The 23,851-nt window shown below is 43.5% G+C and overlaps 1 protein-coding gene across 2 annotated transcripts in view; it reads right to left on the bottom strand.

Annotated features, from left to right (window-relative positions):
- Positions 1-23,623, bottom strand: part of ANK2 (ankyrin 2) — a 183,686-nt gene extending 160,063 nt beyond the window's left edge. For both annotated transcript variants that reach the window (XM_058420498.1, XM_040063639.2), the window contains exon 1: positions 23,486-23,623. In XM_058420498.1, the coding sequence (XP_058276481.1) occupies positions 23,486-23,566 (81 nt within the window). In that variant the 5' untranslated portion in view covers positions 23,567-23,623. The remainder of the gene's footprint in view (positions 1-23,485) is intronic.
- Positions 23,624-23,851: the final 228 nt, after the last annotated feature.

Genomic DNA, 23,851 nt, shown 5'->3' with positions numbered 1-23,851 from the left:
AGGAATAAAAAGCTGTCCAGTGGTTCTTACTGCTTAAAATAAAAAATAAACTACTTTCCCACCAATTCTCTTGGGAAAGAGAATTAATTGTCTGTTCCAGAGCAGTGAAATGGCAATTCTGCTGTCCCGAAGCACCGCTACAACCACTGATTCCATTCTCCTCTTACCATAACCACGGCAGACAGGTGGTGTCAGTTTATGTTCTCCCACTTTGGAGGAAAGAGGGGAAAGGAAAACGAAACAGCAAACCAACCTGAGTTCCTCCTTACAGAAAGCCTGCTGTAAAACTAAGACGACTTGATGATGAACCTGATGTCATTGACAATGTCCCTGCTCGTGTCAGGGGGTTTGAACTAAAAGGCCTTTAAAAGTCCCTTCCAAACCAAAACTGTTCCATGATTCTAAAATGTCACCCAGGGTATTCTAACACGCTAATTTTCAGGAAAATCTGCAGGCAGTGCTCTGACCCCCTGGCAGTGAGGTAGTGCTGTTCTTCCCACCTACTGCCTGGAGCTCTCACTGTCTGCCAGCAGACACCCAGGGCTCCCCAGGTGCTTTTCCTTTCTAAACACTTCACACTGCTGGGCACAGCCATCCCTTACATAGACCCTTCAGTGTAAATTGTAGTGTAACTTGTGCTCACAGACATGAACAGACCATGTGACCCTGATGCATGTGATTTTACATTGCATTTAAGATGAACCACACTGCTTCCACTGCTCTCTGCACTACCCAGGACAGAGCACGCTGCCTCCTGCTTTTTGCACCATGATACCTTTCTCATTTCTCCAGATTTGCTGCTCTGCCATAGTTTAATGCATCAAGAAGTTTACATCATGCAATCTATGGTGTAACTCTACATTTTCCACATGGGAGAGAACATCACAGGATTTCTCACTGACCATCAGCAGAAACTCCTTTGGGATTTAGCAATACTTTTCAACACACAGGAGGGACAAATCTTTCACTTTCAAATGAAAAACAAGTTCTTTTTTGCCATAAACACAGGTGCCTTGGAGAACAGTGTTTTCCACATCCTCATCATCCCCCAGAGACAGAAAACTGTACCCAGCGATGACAGAGAAGTAACCTTTGCAAAGTCTCCTGCTGGCTTTTGCTCTGTATGATCTCAGATTAGATGCTGCTGTGCAGTCATGTGTAAGGGGACTATTTCTGAATTAATCACGCATTGAACTGCATGTGTGTGCAGGAATATTCACTTCAGCTGCCCATCTGTACAGGAGGGTACAAGAAACCTGATTATTGCTCTTTTGTCCTTTCATTTCTTCTCCCAGATTCATTTACTGTCGCTGTTTTAACCTGTTCCTATGCTGGGAAAAGGAAATTCTGCAACAAAAATATGGTTGGCAGGGTTCTATGTGTGGTCTCACTTCCTACCTCTTAAACGGAGGGATATGTACTTAACCTTGCACCTCATAGAAATGCACTCAAGGTGAGATGTGGGGGAAGATGCAGCTGGTAGCCTAGGAGAAGAGCGAGGGGGATGTGCAAGAAAGTGGGAAACAACATGAAATCCTTGTCCTTTTGAGGAGCATAAAGAGGCATACCTACAGCCATTTCTCTTCTCTGATCTCCTCCTAAGTACAGGCTCAAACAGGAAATTAACCCCTGTGATCTGGAAGCCTAACACGGAGTGCTCACTGCACAAATGATGCCATGAAGGGCCATGAGGCTCCTTGATGAGACCCCTCAAGCTGCTCTTCGCTATTCTTTCTTGGGAGCCTTTCAGCAAGTGCAGGGGGTCAACTGCACCACAAAAAATCCTGGTGAATATCAGATCCAAAGTCCACATGCACCTCTTCACTGTAAAGGGCATTGACAGAACAGTTTGCTATTAATAACAATTTCTTATGGACTAATACAGGTACTAAGAGAAAACTCACAATTTTAGCATCACATCATGCAACGTGCTTGAAACAGCGCACAGTGTAAGAACATTTAGGTTGCAAAGACAAACCCTTAAAACCTAAAAATTTCCTAAGGCCATAATCTTTATTCAGCCCCATTACACACACATCCTGTGAGATAGTCTGCAATAAGGATCACTCACTATATATTCCTGAGACCTCTGCCCCCTGCAGCGAGCAGGCCCAGGCAGCACACACTTTAAAAACAGCTTTGAGCACTTATTTTTTCTTTGATGCTCAAGGGGTGGCAGAATGGCTTTCATTCTGCACAATAAACCTGATTCCTGAAGATTAAATTATTAATTCCCTTATAGGTCTTTCTGTACTTCTGCCCATTACATACATACATATATATATATGTATATGTACGTATGTATGTAATAACTACTAATGCATTTATTTTCAAGACCAGCTCTGGGACATGAAAGGCACTTAATCTTCAATTTACAAAGCAAAATGTACCCTCTAATTTTGTCTGCACCATCCAGAAATACTTTGAACCTTATTTTTCAGGATATATTCACGACATGTAGCATTTGTACTGCAAAAGTGACATTTCTATGGGCTTCATTTGCCATAATGGGTGCTCAGAATTTGTACAGGTAAACCATGAACCACAAGCCAAGCCGTGATTGGAAGGAACACATAATCACTGGCTGCCCTTGAAAAGCCAAGTTTTCCCATGTGAACAGCACCACACAGGACCTCCGAGGAGAACAAAGTCAGAATCCACAACTCCGGGGTAGTGCTCATTGCCTAAATGTCCAGTTCTGCTCTGTGCTTCATGATCCCACATCTTAGACATCCCATCTCCAAAACAGCCCAACAAGAATGTTGCCCTCCCCCGATTATTAAACTCACGTGTAACTCAGGTCTAGCTGTGCCCTGTAAAAGTCACATTTACCATGGAAAACTAGAGCACAGCGTCACCACCAGAGGTTTGCATCAGAGAAAAACATCCCTTATTTCTAGCACTTCTTCATCTTTATGCATAACTGTCCTCAGACTTCCTCCTGGCAATGTCTGGATGCTCAGAAATGCCATTGCACTGACACACCGAGTGTCAGTCTATCGTGTCACCAGCCAGCATCAGCAGTGTCACCACTTGTACCTGCACCAGGCTGCACCCAGGAACTGGTGAGATACAGAACATGCCTCAGATAAAACAGTTTTAAAAACACAGAGAAAGGGAATAACCTCCCATCAGCAAGAACTGTACATAATGCCAGCTTGGCATCCGCCTTCCAAATCAGCTCCTGGACTCAAGGGTCACCTATCGACATCTCCTCATGCCCTTTGGCAGCAGTCTCATCGTCCCTCTTCCTAATCACTTCGCCCTTGCCACACAGCGGTATTTCCCCATAGCCCTTCTCCCAGCCCTATTGCACCTAGGGCGTCCCTGCTCCACCCTCCCCACCGGGTTTTTGACAGAAGTCTCCAGGCAGCGCTCGGTTTTGCAGACTATCAGAACGCTCGGCTGCAAGCCTGCTTAAGCTCATCCCTCCTGAATTCTAGCGCCTTCCCCCTTCCCGGCAGCAGCACAAGGAGGGCGGGTCCGGCGGGGGCAGCTGGGGACCCGCAGCGCAGCTGCCACAAAGCAAAGGCCCCGACAAAAGGCAGGAGGCCGGGAGGGAGGGCAGGAGGCCGGGAGGGAAGGCAGGAGGCCGGGAGGGAAGGCAGGAGGCCGGGAGGGAGGGCAGGAGGCCGGGAGGGAGGGCAGGAGGCCGGGAGGGAGGGCAGGAGGCCGGGAGGGAGGGCAGGAGGCCGGGAGGGAGGGCAGGAGGCCGGGAGGGAAGGCAGGAGGCCGGGAGGGAGGGCAGGAGGCCGGGAGGGAGGGCAGGAGGCCTGGAGGGAGGGCAGGAGGCCGGGAGGGAGGGCAGGAGGCCGGGAGGGAGGGCAGGAGGCCGGGAGGGAAGGCAGGAGGCCGGGAGGGAAGGCAGGAGGCCGGGAGGGAAGGCAGGAGGCCGGGAGGGAAGGCAGGAGGCCGGGAGGGAAGGCAGGAGGCCGGGAGGCTGGGCAGGAGGCCGGGAGGCTGGGCAGGAGGCCGGGAGGCTGGGCAGGAGGCCGGGAGGCTGGGCAGGAGGCCGGGAGGCTGGGCAGGGCAGGGCCGGCCAGCAGGGATCAGCGGCGGCGCCCGCTCCGTGCGCGTTCCCTGCCCGCGACCGCACGGCATCGTTACCGCCGAGAGCCCCGGTCCCCATAGCAACAGAGCCTGCCATCCCGCACCAGCCGGGCAGAAAGCAGGGATGGACACGGGATGTGCCAACGGGGTTCGAAGGACTCCCAAATTCCAAGGACCCGCACGACAAATGCTTTCCCGCATAGGTGCGCCACGCTCCTACAAATTTTGCACACCTTCCTCTCGCAGCAAACAGCGGTGTAGCAAAAGGAATAAACACGGCAGGGAGGGACTGTGGTCCAGAAGCTGGAGAGGGAGCAGACACTTGCAGGGTATTTCTGGCTCATCTGCTGATTTCCTATTTTTCTTCAGGCAAAACATCGAAATTCTATAAAAAACGTGTAGATTGCTACATTCTCTGTGGTTTTGCCAAGCACTGATAACTTCAGCAGATAAATATGTCTACAAAAGTAGGAAACCTCTGACAGCAGATACATTACTGTATTAATGCACACAGATAAAAATAGAAAACTGAAGTTCCACATACCTACCATCATGCATATTACCTTTTTTAGCAGAAACCTCCACTTCCCACCACCCTTTTTTTCTCCTGATCTCCTAAGTGGGGGAAGAAAGTGGGTTTTCCCTCCATCCACACATTCCAAGGCATTACACTACCTGTTGTAACATCTACACAGTATAACAAACCGGCTACGTCTCTTCTCTCCCTTGGCTTTGCCTGCTTTCTCACCACCAGCCTGAGCTACCGTGTAACTACACTACTGAAACACCATAAAACAAACTGCGATATTGATACTGACTAACAACACAACTTCTTCCCCCTCACCATCCCAACAAAAGGCATGCAATTCCTGGAAACCCTCCTGGATATTAGATACTGATTTAGACTCTGGCTGTAGTCTGGATTCTCTTGTCTTAAATATTGGGTAAATTGTTTTGTTTCTTTACTTGTAGAGGCCACTTTCTGTCTGTCTATACACACATAGGCATCTGTATTTGCATTGATTGGAGCCTGTGCTAAATTAATCACTGATCAAAGTTTAAAAAGCAGTGGAGAGGTGCAATATCCTCTTCCTGAAGGATATGGCCTCCCCTGTTCTTAACAGGGAGCTTGCTTGTCCTGTCATGGACCCACCTCAAGACACAAATACCCAATTCTGCAAATGCTGGGATGGATGAAGATCCATCAAAGAGTGACATCTTGAAAGACTAAAGAACAAGACAGTTGGGGTACAGGGCTGTTGTAAAGAACAATAGATAAGTAGGCTTATTTCTAATTGACCCAGGGCTCAGTGCAGAAGAAAATGAGTTCTTGCAGCCTTACCAGCTCTATTAAACTCTATTTCTACAGAAGCCTCTGGTAACAAGAGTCTTAAAACGCATTAGTAAATTATAATTAGGGATTTCTTATCTCTTTTACATGATTACAAATTAAAATCCAACTAAGTCAAAGAAAGGCTTCCGTTGACCTAGAAGGCTTTGGAGAATCTCCCTATAATTTTCACTGATGGCAGCAGGAATTGTGTTTGTAAAGGAAAAATAAGAAGCTAATATTTTGCCAAGTGAAACACAAAGTGTGGGGAAATCCTGGTGAGTCCATTTTGTAAACTGGGAGAGCATGTGGAGGAAAGATGGTTTTATCTCACAGCAAAAAGTGAGGAGAAAACTCTATTTCACAGTAATTAGTGACATGGGAGCACAGAGAGCTCAATTAAAGCCAATCCCGAAGAGCCAGGTCAAGCACTGGCTGTGCACAACCATATCACTCACCTGGAATAAACAATCTGCCCAGAATAGTTGGCTTAAGGAAAATGTTTCCTAACACACACATTACCTAAGCCTACTTACCTTAACCATTAATGGCAGGACACCCACACGCACCGCAGTGACCTCAGCGTTAGGGTATCATGGCTTAGTTCTCCAGGACAGAAAGAGCGAGGCTTACATTTCGCAAATGAAATTAAATTAATTGTTTTTACCATGATAACATTTTTTTCTAACTGTGATAGACTGCATGGCCCAGCAGTGGGACAGCTGACCAGGCTCTACCAACAGTGTCAGTGCTCAGTCTCTGCAGGATTCCTGTGCATTTCTGTGTTGCGACTGGACACAAGTCAGTTTTGTTTTGAAGCAAATTTTTTTTTTTTTTTTAAATTCTCAGAAACACACATATGATATTGAACAGTAACATTAAAAACTAAATGCATGCATCTTCTGGCTCTTCACACACTTTTTGAAGGAATGACCCAGACGTACTTTCAAAACACAAGACATCTCTTTTACTCTCTTTAAATAATAGTATCCCACATTGATTTTGTATTCTATCTCTAGCAACAGGTGTGGAATCACTTTGGTTAATTTATCTGGTTAATGAATAAAGCTCTCTAATTTACAGGAGTATTTTGTAGCAACCAGCATCAATATACTGAGCTATCAATCCCATGGAGGTGGAGAAGAGACCATGTGATGCAAAAAATACATGTCCCTATCTAGGGACACAGTTCACTGCTGGGTCCTGGGTTCTTCCCCTTGGGATTCAACAGCTCCAGAAACGCCTTCAAAAATCGCAGAATCATGAAACAGTTTGGGTTGGAAGGGTGCAATTCCCCTGCAATGAACATAATTTAATAGAAAGTCAGATACCTTAAGACCTTGTCTGTTTTTAGAATTGTGCTCAAATCATTTATTCCATCTAGCAAAAATTAAACATTCCCCAATACCAAGGCTAAATATTTGTAAAAATAGCGAGTCTTTCATTACAGTAACCAACCTCTTGCTGCCTGTCCAAGGCTCCAGCAGCACAATAAACTGACAACCCTTCCAAACACAGACAGAAACAAGCACTTCACAGAACAGAACCCAAAGTAATTGGCTTCCTACCCCTGCCCCCAGTCTGACACTTCCAGCTAAGCCAGAACAGCAATCTGAGTGTGAGGCTTTTGGTGCCTGAGGAGAAGAAGATTGTGGGTGCTTAGGATGGGGATTTGCGCCCTGTGTGGATTCAGATCAAATAACTTCCCATAGAAGCTCTGGAGCGTTTTTAATAACTTGCAGTGAAAACAACAGTCTGTGGTTACAAAAAATTTCTAAGTGAAACTTTTTCAGGTGAATAATGGCATGTCAGCACAACATTCTTAATGAGGCATCTTTGCAGATCATAAAAATATCTAGTTTCCAATGTAAAAGTTGCCTTTGCTTATTATAGATGGAGAGAAAAGGAAAAAGGAGAAAAGTACAAGAAATAAATTCCACCCTGCTGAAACATTTCTGCAGAGGAAACTCTCATTTTAAACAACAACAATCACTGTCACTCAGGACTCAAAATTAATGAGGAACCTAGGGATGAGGGAAAAAAAAACCCCAAGCTAAAACTATTTTTGGATGCTAAGGACCATGCAGCACTCAGAAGAGCAGTCTGCATGGGGGTGTAAACAGCCACACAACCTGGGAAGCAGTCTACCTGCAGGTTGATTAACCTGCTCTAGTGCAACTGTTTTTGATTTTTTACCTTGATTTGCCTCAGGACATCTCTATTAAAAAAGACTAAAAGCTGTTCCCACACTTTTCCACTGAACTACCATGCCAGAAACTGGCATCACTGACAATGATGTCTCTGTCTACAGTAAACATACTGAGACATCATGAGATGTAAGGTGCAAAATACAACTATTTTTTGTATTTATCACACAATTAACATATTTACAAATATATATATAAGATTTACACACACCTACATAACATTCCAAATTAAATTCCAAGGTGAAGCTACATCTTTAGGTAGCTACAGAGTAGGAAGTTATTGTAAATGTTACAACCCGAGCAGCTATCACTGTTATGACGTATTTTTGCTTTATTTTAAAATCACAGTGCACCAAAGGTCAGCGCTCTGTTATCACCTGATGTGTAGCTGGTGGACAGGCCAAAGGAATCATGCTGATTAGAGCTTGGTGAGGACCTGTCCTTGGAAATGGTCCTGCAGTAGAAGCAATGTGGTAATTAGGACAGTTTCTTTCCATATCATTTCAATCCTCTCTCAGACCCACTGGATCACTTACCATACAGCACCTTAGCAATTTTTCTTCACCCCAGGGTGGTAACACCACTGATGGAATAGCATTCTCTGAAAGACTGGGCTAATTACTATAATCCCTTGCAGTGTTACCGAGGTGGCAAAATCTCAAGAGACTGGAACTGGTGATGATAGAGTGACAATAGGCTTAGGGACAAAGATTCTGTATTGAAAAACTGACTGTGCTCAGTACCAGCAGCTGTAACTAATATTGATTTCCTTTGTTTTCCTTATATTTAGAAGGTATAATTAACAGTAGCAGTCAAATAGGTTGCTGACCAAGCTGTGGAAAACAGTTACAATTCAAAAGCAACAAAATACAGCAAAGGTTGCATTTTGTGATTTCTACCAAAGTTCTGGAACAAAGGAAATGGGGTGGCGGGGGTGGGGGAGGGAAGGAAAAGTCAAGCTCTGGAACAGACTGCCCAAGGCAGTGGTGGAGTCACCATTCTCGGAGAGATTTAAAAGATGTACAGACGTGACACTTGGGAATATAGCTTAGTGGTAGGCTTGACAGTGCTGGGGGAACAGTTGGACTCAATTATATTAGAGGCTTTTCCACCCTAAATGATCCCATGATTCTATGCAGAAGACAGCAGAGAAAGAAGAGCTCCTGGCTGATCCACAAAAATTTTGATACCCAGAAAAACACTGAAAGAAAAAAATCTATTAAAGCAGTCAAATGGTGAGGATTTTGAGCAAGGCCCTGCTGCCTTACCTAGGAACATTCCTGCCCTTTGAGCTCCCAGGTACACGGTGACTGTCGTGCTCCCGCTGGCCCTGCTCTGGCTGTGTGTCCACTGAGCCCCCGGCAGCTGCAAAGCTGCCCCGGTGACACCTGCGTGGCTCAGCAGAACGGGACTGGAAATGGCTCCCTGCTGACTGGATTGCAGGGAAAATTGGATAACCTTCACAAAACTACACAGAGGACTTCCACAACAATGAAGCAGCCCTGACATAAAGGGAATAATGATCAGAAGGAGCAGACAAAGTCAATTTGTTACGAACCTAATCATGTCAAATAAATTACAGTTTCTGGAGTGGTTTTATTTTAGTAAGGTCTTTCAAATGGACCTGCATAAGCAAACTGGTATGGAATAGATGGAGATAAAATTACCAAAAAAGAGGCTGTTTCCTATTCTTTGCTATGTATCTCTGAACTGTGAGTGCTGGAGATGAGATACTGGATTTGTAGAAATTCCAGCAGCTTGGAAAATAAACACACCTGGGGAGCACCTTCGATGACAAGAGGAGGGGATGGAGTCAGATTTTCCCTACTCATCACACTGCCCAAAACCTTGTTTAAATTTCAAGAATCAGAACTGGGAAATATTAGACAAAAAAAGTTTAAAACATATCAGTCAAAAATTCTGCCCATCTGAGTGAAGATTTTCTGGTTTTCTGGCAGTACAGATGATACAGAAACACAGCTCTACACTCACACATTCCATACATTCTTCAGGTCTAATTGCCAGTGCTCATGCAGTCATCTACTAATTGCATTATTTGTTATTTCCAGCACAAATACAGAACCAATATCTCCTTACTCCATTTGTCTCCTCAAAAGCATTGCCTGGTTGTGCAAAAAAAGCCTTCAGAGGAAAATAATCAGAGGAAAAACTTCCAAGCCTGCTGCAGATAACACTAATTCCAATCTTCAACTTAGTTATGAAGTTTTGCCTTTGATTTGGACACTTGTTTCAAGAAAATTAACACACAAACCAGAGACTATCATGGATAAGACAAAGGATGAAATTAATTTTAACATTTCTGTCTTTTTTTTTTTTTTTTCCTACTTTATTTCAGTAAAAATGGGGACTGGTGTCATTCATACACCAACTACAAATTTATCAGGTGAATTTTGGTACCATCTGAAGTGGTCTTTGTCATCCAGCATAAAAATTGACCATCCATTTGTTAACATACTCCCAAACTCCTTTGTTAATACAAAGGGTGTAACAAAGTCACAGAATCATACAATGGTTTTGGTTGGAAGGGGCCTTAAAGATCAAAGTCAGCAGCAGAGGTTCATTAATTTGCAACCAGTTATGCTTTAATAATCCTAATGAGAAAGTAGGTCTTCCTAGTCTGAAACATGAGGGTAAAATAATGCTTGGATTAAATTACATAAAATTATTTCCCATTAATTCTGGGCATGTTATTAAAACTACTAAAATTTATCTCAGAAAACCATGAAGCTGATAATCTTAATGTTCATTAAAGAACTGCACAGAGAGAAATGCTGATTTAAAGCTGAAATGCCCCGGTGTGAGATGCACATGTGCACCTACAGGAAAAAGGCACACACACACCATCCCCACTAAATACCTTTTTTTAGAGGAGCTGTTGATTATGTCTCAACATTTCTCAGCCTTCCTTATTTGTAACTTCCATTACAGCTATCTAAAGTCAACACCTCCACTTCTTGTCTGCAAATAACCACCTTAATTCTTCACTCTGAAAGTCATTAAAGAACAGAGTTTATCTCCAGGATTCACTTTAAAAGCAGCACTACTCATGCTAAAGTGGCACAGTAAAAGCACTGAAACGTTTTTTACCAAAGGGAATTATAAACTTGCAGCCTGGGGTTTAAGAAAGCCTCAGCGACATCATAGCCTTTTAAACTGGCTGTGATTAGCAGGTTACCCTGAACATCCTCAGCACCTTCAACTATCCATTTCTGAGGTGACACACACACAAACCCATACTGACCCAGGAATGTTTAAATAAATGCAGCCAAACTGATACAAACCCTTCTGAAAACACTCTTGCAGGTTTTTAAATATTAATTACTCTTTTAAAATGTAAATGATAAGAAATAAATATGTATAGGTTTTCAAATTAATACACAAATGCAAATACAGAGTAGATGACATGAAGATCAAGTGACATACCCAAGTTACTCTGAACAATAACACCTTGAGAGCTCCAATACAGAAATACAAAAAAACCTGGGAACTCGAGAGAGAATTAGATACATTTCAAACTATCTACTCATTAAATACCAAAAGAACTAAAATACTGTGCTGCTCGATAGCCTTCCATATTTTAAAAGCAACAGTCTAAATTAATTCCAATTCTATTTGCCCTCTTTGGCACATCCTCAAATAAAACACCACCTGGCTTCATTAAGCACAATTGAAAATACACCACTCATTGTGGAGGAGCTGAAACTCCTGTCACCAGTGCCAGGAGGAAACAACAGTCTGGAGCTCCCAGATTGAAAGTTTTCTGAAAATGTACTATACAAATTATTGAGGGTTCATTTCTTTGCATTCTAAACCAAAATGAGATCTTTTTTCAAAAAGACAAGAATGGGACTGCACCTCTTCTGCTAAAGTCTGGGAAGGTGGTGAGGAAGCTGCTCTCATTAATCTTGGCCGTGCCCAGGCTGCCACTGCCTGCTGTCATACCCCCTCTCAGGGAGCCCAGCACCTGCATAGGGGTGACAATGCCAGTGGCATAAGGACAAGAGCTTGAATAAACTTTGAACAAAATGCCTGGCTGGCAGCCAAGGCCAGTGAGACAGAGGTTTTAGGCATATTCTGTAAAAATATCAAGAGAAGAAATGAAGGAAAGGGGTAATAAACTGTATTTTCAAAATTATGTCTCTAGAATAGAGGGATGTTCATAAAACCCCTGTATTTTTTAGAATCAAAACACAATTCTTTTTTCAAAAGTTATTCCTTTTTGGCATTCCCTAAAACCTCTCCATAATTTTCCGAGAGTCTCCATTTTATTCCACTGCAACTATATTATGTGCCAGCAATCCAGTTGTGAAACCCCTGCAGTTAATAAGTTCCCAGAGGCTACAGAAACATTTCTTGATTTAGTAGAAATGGTTCTTTATTTGAGCAGACAGATACATGGCAGGCATTTAACGACCTAAGAAAAAAATCCACCAAGCACTGCATGAAGTGACAGTGGCTGGAATGGACAAAGGATTTTCAGCAACCATTTGAACCTTTAAAGCCAAACCTAAAGATTCAGATCAATTTCAACAGAGGTTGAATGAGATCAATGTAAAGAAAGCATGTTTCTTTCACCTCTCTCCTGAAATATTTTTTAAGACAAAAAGTAATCAAAACAGAATAAACCACTAATAAATCCCTACTGCTATTTGTAAGGGTATTCCACACCTGGAATTTTGTTTGTAGTTCAGTATCAGCAGCTCACTGTGCATGTGCAACTCTGGAGCTCATCTTCTCCGCACTCATTTCACGCTAATAACTGCCTGCATTGCCTTCCCCAATGCTCTCAACCACATACAACAGGAGATTGAAATTCTGGGCACCAAAACCACGTCACAGTAAGCAAAACTTGAATATATTCTCTGTTAGCACATGCATCCAATGGCATCATCCTAACCTCTTGACATTACTCCAGCACCGACAGAAAACCGTCACAAGTGCCGCTGTTCCCAATGCTCTCACTATTTATGTACCTTCCCTGCCGTCCTTGGAGCGCATTTGACACGATGTGCCACGTCTGAGATCATCCTCAAGGCTGTACTGCCTGTACACCAAAACTCTGAGATAGGCTTCCAGCGCCGCAGAGCTGGGCAACAGCCTGGGGGAAGTCACCCTCCAACCAGCCACACCAATCCTGCCACAGCCTGGGGGTTTGTCTGATGTAACAGGGCCCTGGCAGAGTGTTCAGATTCAAGCACAGTAAAGAGGAACCTCATTTATATTTTGAAAACAGCAACACCAACTGATTTGCCAAAAACTCATCCTGATTTCCGGTACAGGGAAGCTTGTAGGAAACTGGAGAAACAGAACTCTGAAGGTTGGGAAAAAAATAATTTAAAAAAAAAAAAAATCCGTGAAAATAACTCTTTCCAGAAGAAACTGTTGTAATGCCACCTGGAATAATCCACCTATAAAGTTCACCACCTCAAGGATGTGATAGACTTACCCAGTCCTTATGGCTGAGATACAGTAGGTTAGAGCTGAAAACAGCCTTTAGAATTTAAAGGTGAATTGAAATGCTTCAGGAAGAGAAGTAACTGCATATTTCCACTGGTATCTGACAGATTTTATGGCACATGCTGAGACAAGGACTGATAGTACTACAGGTTTTCCACAAACACCAATGTAGACTAATGGTTGTCATTACTACGGCAATAAAACCAGACAGTAATTTTATTAGGTAACAAGCAAAAATTTCCAGAGAAGGATTAAACACCTAGCCTCAGAATTTATCTATCTAAGTTCTAAGTATATTGAAAACCAGCCCTAATTCAGCTATTCATGTAGCCATAAACATCAAGGGTAAACAAGAAAATATTCAACTTGTTCTTGATGGTATGAATTTCAAGGCCATTAAAAGCAGTCAAAATTACTGAAGTTAATAGAATCCTTCCAGGAAGTTCAGGCTCTAAAAATGAGCTGTGGGTTTTATCTGAAGACAGCTAAGTTAAGGGTCTGCTTTCCATGGCACATCCAAACTGAAATGAGTAACTTTGAGTAACCTCTGAGAAAAGACTTCGGGCTCAGAAGGTCTTTGGGTGAAAAGTAAAGGGCAGGGAGAGCCCAGAGAAGAGGCAGGATTTTAAAAAGAAGAGGTATTTGGAATAAAGGCCCCTGGAGATGGCCCCCAGCAGAGTAGGAGGGATGTAGAAGAGCTGAGGATCACTGGACCCTCAGCCCTGTTTTGGCACTTGCACTCAAAGCTGCCCCAGGCAAACCACTGCAAAGCAACTGCCTGCAGTGATACCAATTTTCTCCCGTAAAGCATGGTAGCTGCAATAATGAAAAACGCTGCTTGAGAAAATGAGTTCGTACTGATATCACCACCATCAGAACGGCAGCCCAATCTCGGTTGGTTGAACCAAGCATTACAGCAATGTAAATCACACTCTCCTTTCATGTTCCTGCAAATCACATTTTAGACAGAAAAAATGATCTAAATAATTACCTGCTTTTCAAGCTGTACCAATAAAGGGGTTTTGTAAGTACATAATAGTGAAAAACATCTCCCTGATGATCTAGTCAAGCACTGAAACCCTCGCAAAAAAAATCAGCCTCACCTCATCTACGCTCACAGCTGCTCATTTCCATCCCTTCCCACCCTGTATCCTGTACAGGGCAGAAGAAGGGAGCTCAAACCCAGATGAATTTCTTACTCTGCTTCCCAGGAAGAACATTCAACTGGTGGCAGCATCATCTCACACCACCTGTCCAACTGTGGCCTCAGGCTTGGAAACAGAGACCCAAACTCATAACCCAATCACTTTCAGTGATTTGACGTTCACTTTCAGATTTTTGGATTTCACCCAATCAATTTCTAAACACAATTACAAATGTCACAACTGCATTATGGCCTTTGGAGACCATAAGACTTCAGAGGCTTTTCAGAGGGGAATCTGAGGCATTTGGCTTCCTTCTCTATTGTCTAGGGCTTCTCTTTTGGGGAGATCAACTACATCCATTTGCTCAGAAAGTTTCAGTAAAAGCTTAACTGTTTGCTCCCTCCTTTGGGAAAAATAAAATAAAATTCATCATCACATTCATTCTCCCAAGAGGACGGGTGGGAGAAAAGAAACAAAGGCCCCAGTTCAAACGTGCCTTCCCATGTGACTCATCCCTTGACTGCAGGCTCCAGCATCAACATCCAACGCATGAAGCTTCTCTTACTCCCACTCATACTTAACTGGTTTGTAACCATGTCTTCATCACTTTGATTATATCCAAAAGGTGAATGTCTTTTTAACTGCATTTAACACTTGCATTCAGTAATCGTTTGGTTTGCGTTTTTTCAAATGCATCTGGTTTCCATTTAGACGAAACTACAATGTGCAGAAGAGATTTCCAGCTGGACTTCTTTCCTCAATCAGTGAAAGAAATTGGGATATCATACAGAAAAGTGGAATCCAGACTGTATTATTTCTGTTCAGAGGTAATACCTGGTTTTTACAATGATTTCTAGGAAAGGCATGCTGTACATCACCATCCTAATTGCTGTCAGCCACATTTTGAATGGGCCACACTCATAAGCTCCTTCTGCAAAGGAGCAATCTTGAGTCTTAAAGTGTACATTAGTGCATAATGAGTTCCTGGCAGCTGTTTTCCAACTGAAAGCCATCGCCTGCTGCTTCTGTTGGGGACGTGGCTGTGAAAAAAGCAGTTCTGCTGACGAGCAAGGGGGAGAGAGGCGTGTACGAATCCACAGCATCACATATAATTAACCACAAGCCCTCACACACTTACACCTCCAAACACAACTGCAGCAACTGCAAGCTCTGCAAGGGCCGTGGTTTCCTTGAGAAACACCTCCTGCACTATTACAAGAGATTAATTAAAGATCAATGCAACAACAAAAGCCCGGCTTGTCTTTCAGGTGGGGAACACAAGGTACAGGAAGGAATATTAACACCTTTCCTCCCCAGCTCTGAAGGCAACAGTTACCAAAGAAAATTACTCTACTCTACACTCGACCCCTTTTAACTTGTATTTCACACCAAATAAGAAGCTAACATCAGAGCCAAGGGCTAAGTGGGAGGCTGTGATCTCTAACCAGGGCAGTGACCTTCATACAAGACACAAAACACGTTCCCATCTTTCTCTTCCTCTTGTTTTCACGAGTGCTGCAGTCGTCGTTCTGTCTTTGGCCTGGGTAAAGCAGTTAAAGCACAAATGGAAATGCCAGCTCATAAAGCGCCTTTCTTCAGCATTTCAAAGCTAATGAGCATGAATCACAGATTGATTGGAAAATCTGTGCCCATTCCAGAGCTTCTGTTTCTGATATTCACCCTGCTCTGCTCTGTCAGAGGTGCACAGCAACAAGAGCCCAGCTCCTCGGCTGATGGCAGCTGGCAGGGCCCCGCTGCTGGCTGTACCAAATCCACGCTGACATCCAGCACAGACTGGAGCCCACTGTGCTCCGTTGCCATGCTCTGGAAAAAAACACAAACAGGCCGGGACATAGCACCACACCACACACACATCCCAGGGCCTCCTTCCCCCGGTGTTTACGCCCATTCATTCACTTTCTGATTAGATCATACCAGTGTCCCCACCAGCACAGTCAGACGAGGTCTCTAATGGCTCATGCCATGAATAACTGCCACTGTTTCTTGACATTTATACATTGACATCTGCTCTCTGATACTGAAAGCTGCCAGATGTATTAGACGTTTAAAATGTTTTAAAAAGGAGGACTAGCAGAGTCTTTTGATCACAGGAAAGTAGCACAATTTTTAATACAGGAAAAGACAAACAAGGTTTAGAATCATTATCCTATAGAAGGGTGTAAAGGGTTTATAAACACCAGTTCCCACTTTTGTTTGTGTACTTCGAAACTATCGCCATTGTTCTTTACTGCCTCCACTATGCTGACACGTGCCTCAAACCCTCCTTATAACGGAGCCCTAGGAGTGGAGCAATTAGCAGATTTAATTGATCATGAAAGTGTACTGTTGCAGGAATCTGTGCATTCCTGGTGCCAGCTGAAATCCATATGCTCTACTTGTTGAGATCCAGTACTATAGCACAAAATAAATGCACAGCAGCCAAGCCTAAATGAAACAAATAAAAGCAACCAACCCCTTCTGAACCACTCAGCTTGTGGCAGAAACCTATATGCTGTTTAACCTAGAAAATAATTTCCAACTGCAATTACTGCTTTACTCTATCCTTTCCTTCGGAGCTGATCCCATTCCCCAGAAAGCACTTCATTCATGGGTTAAATTGCGGGGTGTGAGCTAAACCCAGAGAGAACAGAAGTAGGTTACAAATTGTGTACCTGCTTGTAACCCAAGTGCAGCCAGCTGGAAAGAACCGCAGAAGAGGTGAGATAACGTGGGTTAGTGTCTGCTTTTGCTCTCCCTAAACTGCTGCATGCCCAAGGAACATTTTTATTTCAAGAAGGCTTGGAGAAGACAAATCAATTCCCAAACTGACTTGCGGTGCCCCAAAGGATACACTGTTTTTTTGTGTAAAAGGCAACGATGTAATATTACATTTTCCATCCTCCAAATTCATATTTAAAATAGAGAACTATGAATTTGACAATCAGTTACATGTCCTTTCAATGATGATTTTTTTCTCAATATTGACCTGAAGTAATTCACTGTCTCTCATGCAATTTTAGGAACTGCTTTGAGGGAGCCTTAAACATTAGCCCATCCTCATCTACCTTTTAAATTTTCCCCTCCTCTATTTGGTGCCAGAGAACAATGAAATGAAGTGGAAACAAATGAGAAAATGAAAAGCTACTAGGATGCCACTGAATGCATAACAGTACTGCAAATTTCTACTGGAAACAGAAAAACTGGATTATTCCTACAGAGTGGAGGCATAATGACAGGAAGTTCAAACTTTCAGCTCAGCAATTTCTGTCACCAAGACAAAAGAAGCCTACTTAATCAGCTAGGAAAGATTTTGAAATAATTAATTCCTGAAAATAAATGAGAACAGAAAAGCCTCTGGCCATCTTAATACTTTTTTGGCCTCCCTCTGTTCCTTGCATTTCAGAGCTCCAGGGTTCCCAGTGTCTAACCTAAATATCTACGCGCTGCATATGTCAGCCTCAATTTGCAGAGTGAAAAAATGACCCTAGCCAGAGATGTCATCAAAAGCATCAACACAGCATGCCCAGTGCGGACAGGGACACAGCGCCACAAAAACACAGCAGCCCTGAGCGGGACAGGCAGGTAAGAGAGGTGGATGCCATGAGGCCTGCGAGGCAGAGGGAGCACGAGGCTGCCTCCAGCATGGCCCCAGTGTGCCCAGACAGGCAGGACACCAGCTTTAAGCCCAGCTCAGCCTCTGTCACAACGGGAACGTGTGACAAGGCTGTGAGATGCACGAGTGCGGTACAATACGTTCGATACTTGATGGCCCCAGGCACCCTGCAGGGAGAAAGGGAAGCTGGCTGGGGAAGAAGGGACTTGGTTTCTCTGACTCAGTCGATGTTTGCCAAACACTGGTGAAAATGAGCAGGAACTGTGAATGATAAATCGGGAGCCTGGGATGCGTGGCGGGCAGATGCAGGCTCAACCAGCCACGCCACCCCCTGTAACAATCACCACTGATCCAGATCATTTCCCCCTTATCTTCACAGTATTTAATCTGTGAAATGCAGCACTGGCAGAATTCTGCTAATACACTATACCTCCATCCCTTTGCAGATTTCTATTACTCCGTTACAAAAACGTTACATTTTTAAACCAATATATATATTACCTTTAAAGGCCACAATTAACAAATTTAACCTCCCAGGTAGTCCTGTTAGACCTAAGACTTGCTCACTGCATCAATACAATACAGCAGAGTAATGGCTGAACTGACCCTGTTACAGTGAAACATAGGGAGCTAGAAAAGCCAGGCTCAGCCATGGGGCCCAGACCATGTGCACTCTCTGTCTTACACACATTATGATGCTAAAAAAACAACCACAAAACCACAAAAGGCTCTAGTTCAGATGTTCAGCTCTAGCACACATCATTATTTTCCCTGTCTTGTCGCTCTAAGTAAATGGAAATTATTTCCCCAGAGTGTCACTCACCATGGAGCTGTCGCGATGGAAGCACAGAGTGCTGATGCAACCGGGGACACAGAGGTGAGACGTTCTATCTCATAGTGGGAGAAATACACATCATTTTTGGGTTGATACCACCATGCATAGCAACCAAAGCTAAATACAGCAAAGCATTTGAAGCTAAAATGTTAGTCTTACACCTGGCACAAAATGTGCTGCAAGACTCGTGATAGGAATAAAAGGCAAAGGAACAAGCAAATCCTGATTTCAATAACGCAAGAGTAGCACTGGAGTTGCATCAGAATAATGATAGTGCAAACCATGTTAAAGCACAGAGCAGACATTTGGGAATCCAACTGGTTTGACCCTGAACACTCTTAACAAACTTGTCCATGACTGAAAAACAAGTTTATTTTTTCTCTGTGTATCCTCTTTTTACAGAGCATAATCTGTAAAAAGGTTACATGTCCATGACTGAAAAACAAGTTTATTTTTTCTCTGTGTATCCTCTTTTTACAGAGCATAATCTAGAACCATACAGATGCCCATTTACTTTCATGTAAATTGGATTATAGCTGTTCTGAAAGCAAAGCAGTTCCAGTTCTCTCCCACTGGTTCAGCTGAAAGAAGAATAAGACCGTACAACCTTACAGCAGCTGTGTTACCAATAAAATTAACAATATTGAACACCAGTGAGTTGGGTTAACGTGAAACTACCACTTTTCCATTGTGATAAAGTCTTTTAGCTACTACTGAAAGAAAGAAACCCTGTGGTTTTTCTCTTTAGCTCTTTTCTGCCTGTTCAATTTACTGCTTATTGACTGAAGGAAAATCTTCTTTCCTCTAAAGCTAGGGAACGTGATCTCTCTCAGGTGGCACACTAGTTTCATTCTGGTTGGGTCACCAAACAGCACAGCCAAGAGCACTGTGGCCGCAGCTATTTGTCTGTCACCCGTAATAATGGTAGAGCGGGCAAAGAGCAGCAACTAGAGAAGGCACGGTGGGACTTTGCAAGAGTGGAATGAGGGCAGTTCAGGGAAACACCACACAGAGGACTTGAAATGCTGTCCTACCAGTCCCCATACCAGTTTCAGGAGAGATGGTCACTGGTTCAAACCCTTCTTTTGATGGCATTCTATTTTCCACTAAATTTGGTAGTTGCGAGAGTGAAATAACCAGGTAAACAGGCATTTTAAAATATTTAAATAGCCACACTTAGCACCAATTAAAGTGCTGTGTAGTATTATTATGACATTGTAAATGATGCAGAGAAAATCACAGAAACATGGGAGCAAGAGGGACCTCCTCGAAGGAGTTGAACCCAGTCCAGTGATATGTTAGAGAAATCATATCTCATACATAATTAAGTTTCTCTTGGCTTTTTATCTGATTAAACCTATTAGAAGGCTGCAGAGGAGCCTCATTTCCTTTCCCCCCCAGGTTGCCTTTGCTTGAACACACTAAAGCCAAGCTCCTCTGGATTCTGCCTAGGACAGGCTCACTTGTCTGGCAACCCCTCTCTGCATGTTTTGTGTACATTGGGATTCTTGTTCTTGAACATAAGTGTCCAACATGACACTTGTATTCCAAAGTGGGTCTCAATTACTCATGCATGGAATTAAAAGTCTTAAGTGATTGAAATTAATAAAAGGATTATCTTGTACACTGTAACGATTCCATTAGCAAGCATACAGCTTCCACTGGAAGTACTTCACATTATGTAGCCAATTTTATTTAAAACAGGACATTATGCTTTGGCTAGAAAAGGAAGTCTCATTTCTATTCCTTTAAATCAACATTACAACTTCCTCCAAGTCTTCCACTATGAGTCTGATTCCAAGATTTTAATTTTTCTTAAAGAATGAGCAATACAAGTACCAAGAGTGGAATTATGCAATAATCCAAAATGGATTATTCCTGCATTGATCCATCAACAGTGCAGTCTATTAAGAACCTGTAAGTTTAGGAGGAGCTTGTGGCTCCTACAAGTCCCTCTGCCATCAGTGCAGATACAGATATAGGAACACATTTCATTATCCACGTGATGACCAACAGTAGTCAGCTTTCATCTGAAACACTCTAGAATGAAAAAAACTTCCTTGAAAGAAATTCTAGGAATTTAGTACTTGAGCCCTTTGCAATAGATTTGGCAAAAGACAGAAGAAAAACACTAAGATATTACAAATTCCAGATCACTCACTGCATTACCCCTTCAGCACCAATCTCCATGAAGTTACACCAACAGCAGAATGAGTTCTGTCCATGACAGCATCCTGTGCTCTCCAATACTAGAACCGAGTGAATACAGACTTTCTTCCCAGGAACACAAATTTGATCATATCCCAGTTATCACAGGAATAAAATACCACAGGAAAATTGGACACAACACAATTGGATTAACAAACCTATTAAGAACTCACAAGAACACATGAAGCCACAACCATCATCACCATGAGGATTAAATTTGGCTTTCCATAGGTAAAAAATTTCCCCAGTCTATGAAAATTCCTATTTTTCCCATCCTGTCTTAGGACAAAACTGAAGCCGCCTTATTTTAAAGTGCACACACATTTGAAAAAAAGGGTGTTGCTGAAAATTAGAGAAAGTCCTACTTGGCTTCCTGGCTAGGACACCCTCCTGGAATACAGAAGATGTAGCTGAATGCTGTATCCGAGTAGAGCTGCTCTCTGTCTCCCCCAATACATAGATCAAACTCATCAAGCTCAATTAATATTTCATTATCCACACAAAAGGGATCAACTTCCGCAGAACAGATAGAGGGCACATTGGCTGGTGCAATGCAGCTTTGTTCAGCAAAAGTAGTTCAGGACCAGAAAAGAGGCTACATTACTTGGGATTTTGGAGCTCTTGCACATGGCAATTTTGTCTCTCTTCCCAAAATAAATTGTGCCTACCTAGTCAAAACACAGAGGAATTCAACCTGGAATTCTTGTACTCTTAGCTATTCCAGGGTCTATCTCCCTCATCAAGAAAGTTACCAATTTTGAGCTTTTCAGAAAATAATTTGTAGACTTTTAAAAGAAATATCAAAGGCAGGAGTTGTATTTCCTCATGAAGTCACTAAGGGTGAAGATCGTTACGAGTTTATCTAAACCCAGACCTGAGCCACCAACATCTAATGCATCCAAACTCAGGGATTAACAATAATTTCGCTTAATATTTGCCAACTGAAAATGCCCCATTAATGTTTTCTAGTTGTAAAAGACTGAGAGTTGTAAAATAAGATACCCAAGCATTTATTATGGTTTTGAAAAATGAAGATGAATCAGCTGTTGGAAGACCCTGAATATGGGAACCCAATGTAAGAGATGCTTTCCAAGCATTCATTTGGCAGCTGTTGCAACCTTGAAAGGCTGTAGGCTACTTTACTTGGAAAACAATGGGGGAAAAAAAAAAAAAAAAAAAGGAAGCACAAATACAGAGATTAAAAAAGAAGCAATCTAAACACCCACTTTGACTCCTCAGACCTTCAAAACCTCTCTCCTAGTATAATACTTTTTCCAGATAGCTTAACAGTCCAATTAAAACGTTGGCTATGCACTTAAACATTTGATTTTTGCTTCCTTATATGGATTTCCATATCCCCCAAATAAACCTTTCAAATTCAGAGGTGAGATGAAGCAGATATCTTCCTTCTTACTAGGTTCTGCTTAAATAAAAGGCCAAGATGCTATATAAAATCCCCCACTGTGTGGAGATCCAGGCAATATTCCAAGCACAATGGGGTGGGGTGAGGGTGTTTTTGTTCAAATTCTCGTTTAGACTGGATTCTCTCCCTCCCTTGCGTTATAGGTATAGAATCTTTCCTCTGTGATTAAAAGGGGCCTAACAGTGTCACCTATTTATTGCAGAAGAGCTTTTCCTCACCATGTCCAAGCCCATACAGAAATCCCTGAACACGTCTGCGTGTTATTACGATCTGCAACAATTTGTCTTGCTCATGTACAATGTTGGTTAAAATGCAAATTCTATGCAAAATGAGGGACTGGAGAATTAATCAGTGTATGCTGTGTATGGATTAAATAATTCTTCATCCTGTAAGCAGCCCCCCATGTTTCAGTGGGGTAACTCAGGTTATAGCAATTGACATAAAAGAAGGGGAGGGGAGAATAAGTGTAAACCCATTTATGTCATAATTATGCAGCACCACAGGCATCTCTCCTCCTAAAGGGGAGAGAAAGCCCTAACAGAAATAAATAGCTGCCTGCAATTAAAGCCATAAAGCCATTAAAAAGAGATTACCTCAAGCGGGGGGTTGAAGCAGCGGGCACGGCAGGCGATACCTTGAAAATCAACCATTTGTGACAGAGAGACTGGACACAGAGAGAAAGTGCCCTGGGAACTGGGTGTGGCTGGACAAATTCACGTTTTTACCCAGTTATTTGTCATTAGCATCACTGAATTGCCGTGGATGGTACCATAGCCAGCGATGGATCTCTCTGTCACCGTTTACAATATGACCTTAAGAAACATCTCCAGAAAAAAACAAACCAAAGGTCTATAAAGCTCCATCTCTGTAGCTTGAAGGAAAAGGGATGTGTGGCAGCACACGAGCCAATACCACCTTCTGTCAAAACAAACCACCCGCTCTCTTAAGGGCAGCCGAGGGAAACCTGCGTTGAGCAGCATCCACTGCCAAATGACACCAACTTCAACAGAACAAAAAAATACAGAAAACCGCCTCGGCTCAGCCATCCGGCTCGGTTATCGCAACGCTATCGATTCCGCATAGAAACAGATGGGGAGAGACCCCTTGAGCGCGGAGGCAGGGCAGGAGCGTCCCCCCGGGCTCCGCGACCGCAGGCACCGCTCCCCGCCCCGCTCCGCCGCCGCTCCCGCTCCCACCTTCTTGGGTCTCTTCCTCCGCTGGCTGCCGCCGTTGCACTTCTCGCCGCCGTCGCTCTTCTGGGCCGCCTCCTCGTTCATCCTAGCGAGCGGCACTGCCGGCGCCGTGCCGTGCCATGCAGGCTCCGCGCCCGGCCCCAGCCGAGGGTGGCACCGCCAGGGCAGGGCCGGGGGCGGGCACAGCGACAGCGGCGGCGTTGCCGTGGTGGCGATGGCGGGGCGGGGACGGGCGGGGACGGCGCACCCGGGCAGGGGGCGATGCTCCGGGGGAGAAATGCTGCGGGAATCACAGAGCGGTTGGGGTTGGAAGAGACTCTCAAAGCTCATGTCCTAGTTCCAGCCCCCCGCCACGGGCAGGGATGCCCT

This window comes from Hirundo rustica, chromosome 5 (genome assembly GCF_015227805.2).
Source record: "Hirundo rustica isolate bHirRus1 chromosome 5, bHirRus1.pri.v3, whole genome shotgun sequence".
Lineage (NCBI taxonomy): Eukaryota > Metazoa > Chordata > Aves > Passeriformes > Hirundinidae > Hirundo > Hirundo rustica.
Note: the sequence above shows the minus strand (reverse complement) of the source record. Positions and strands in the feature narration are given on the sequence as shown.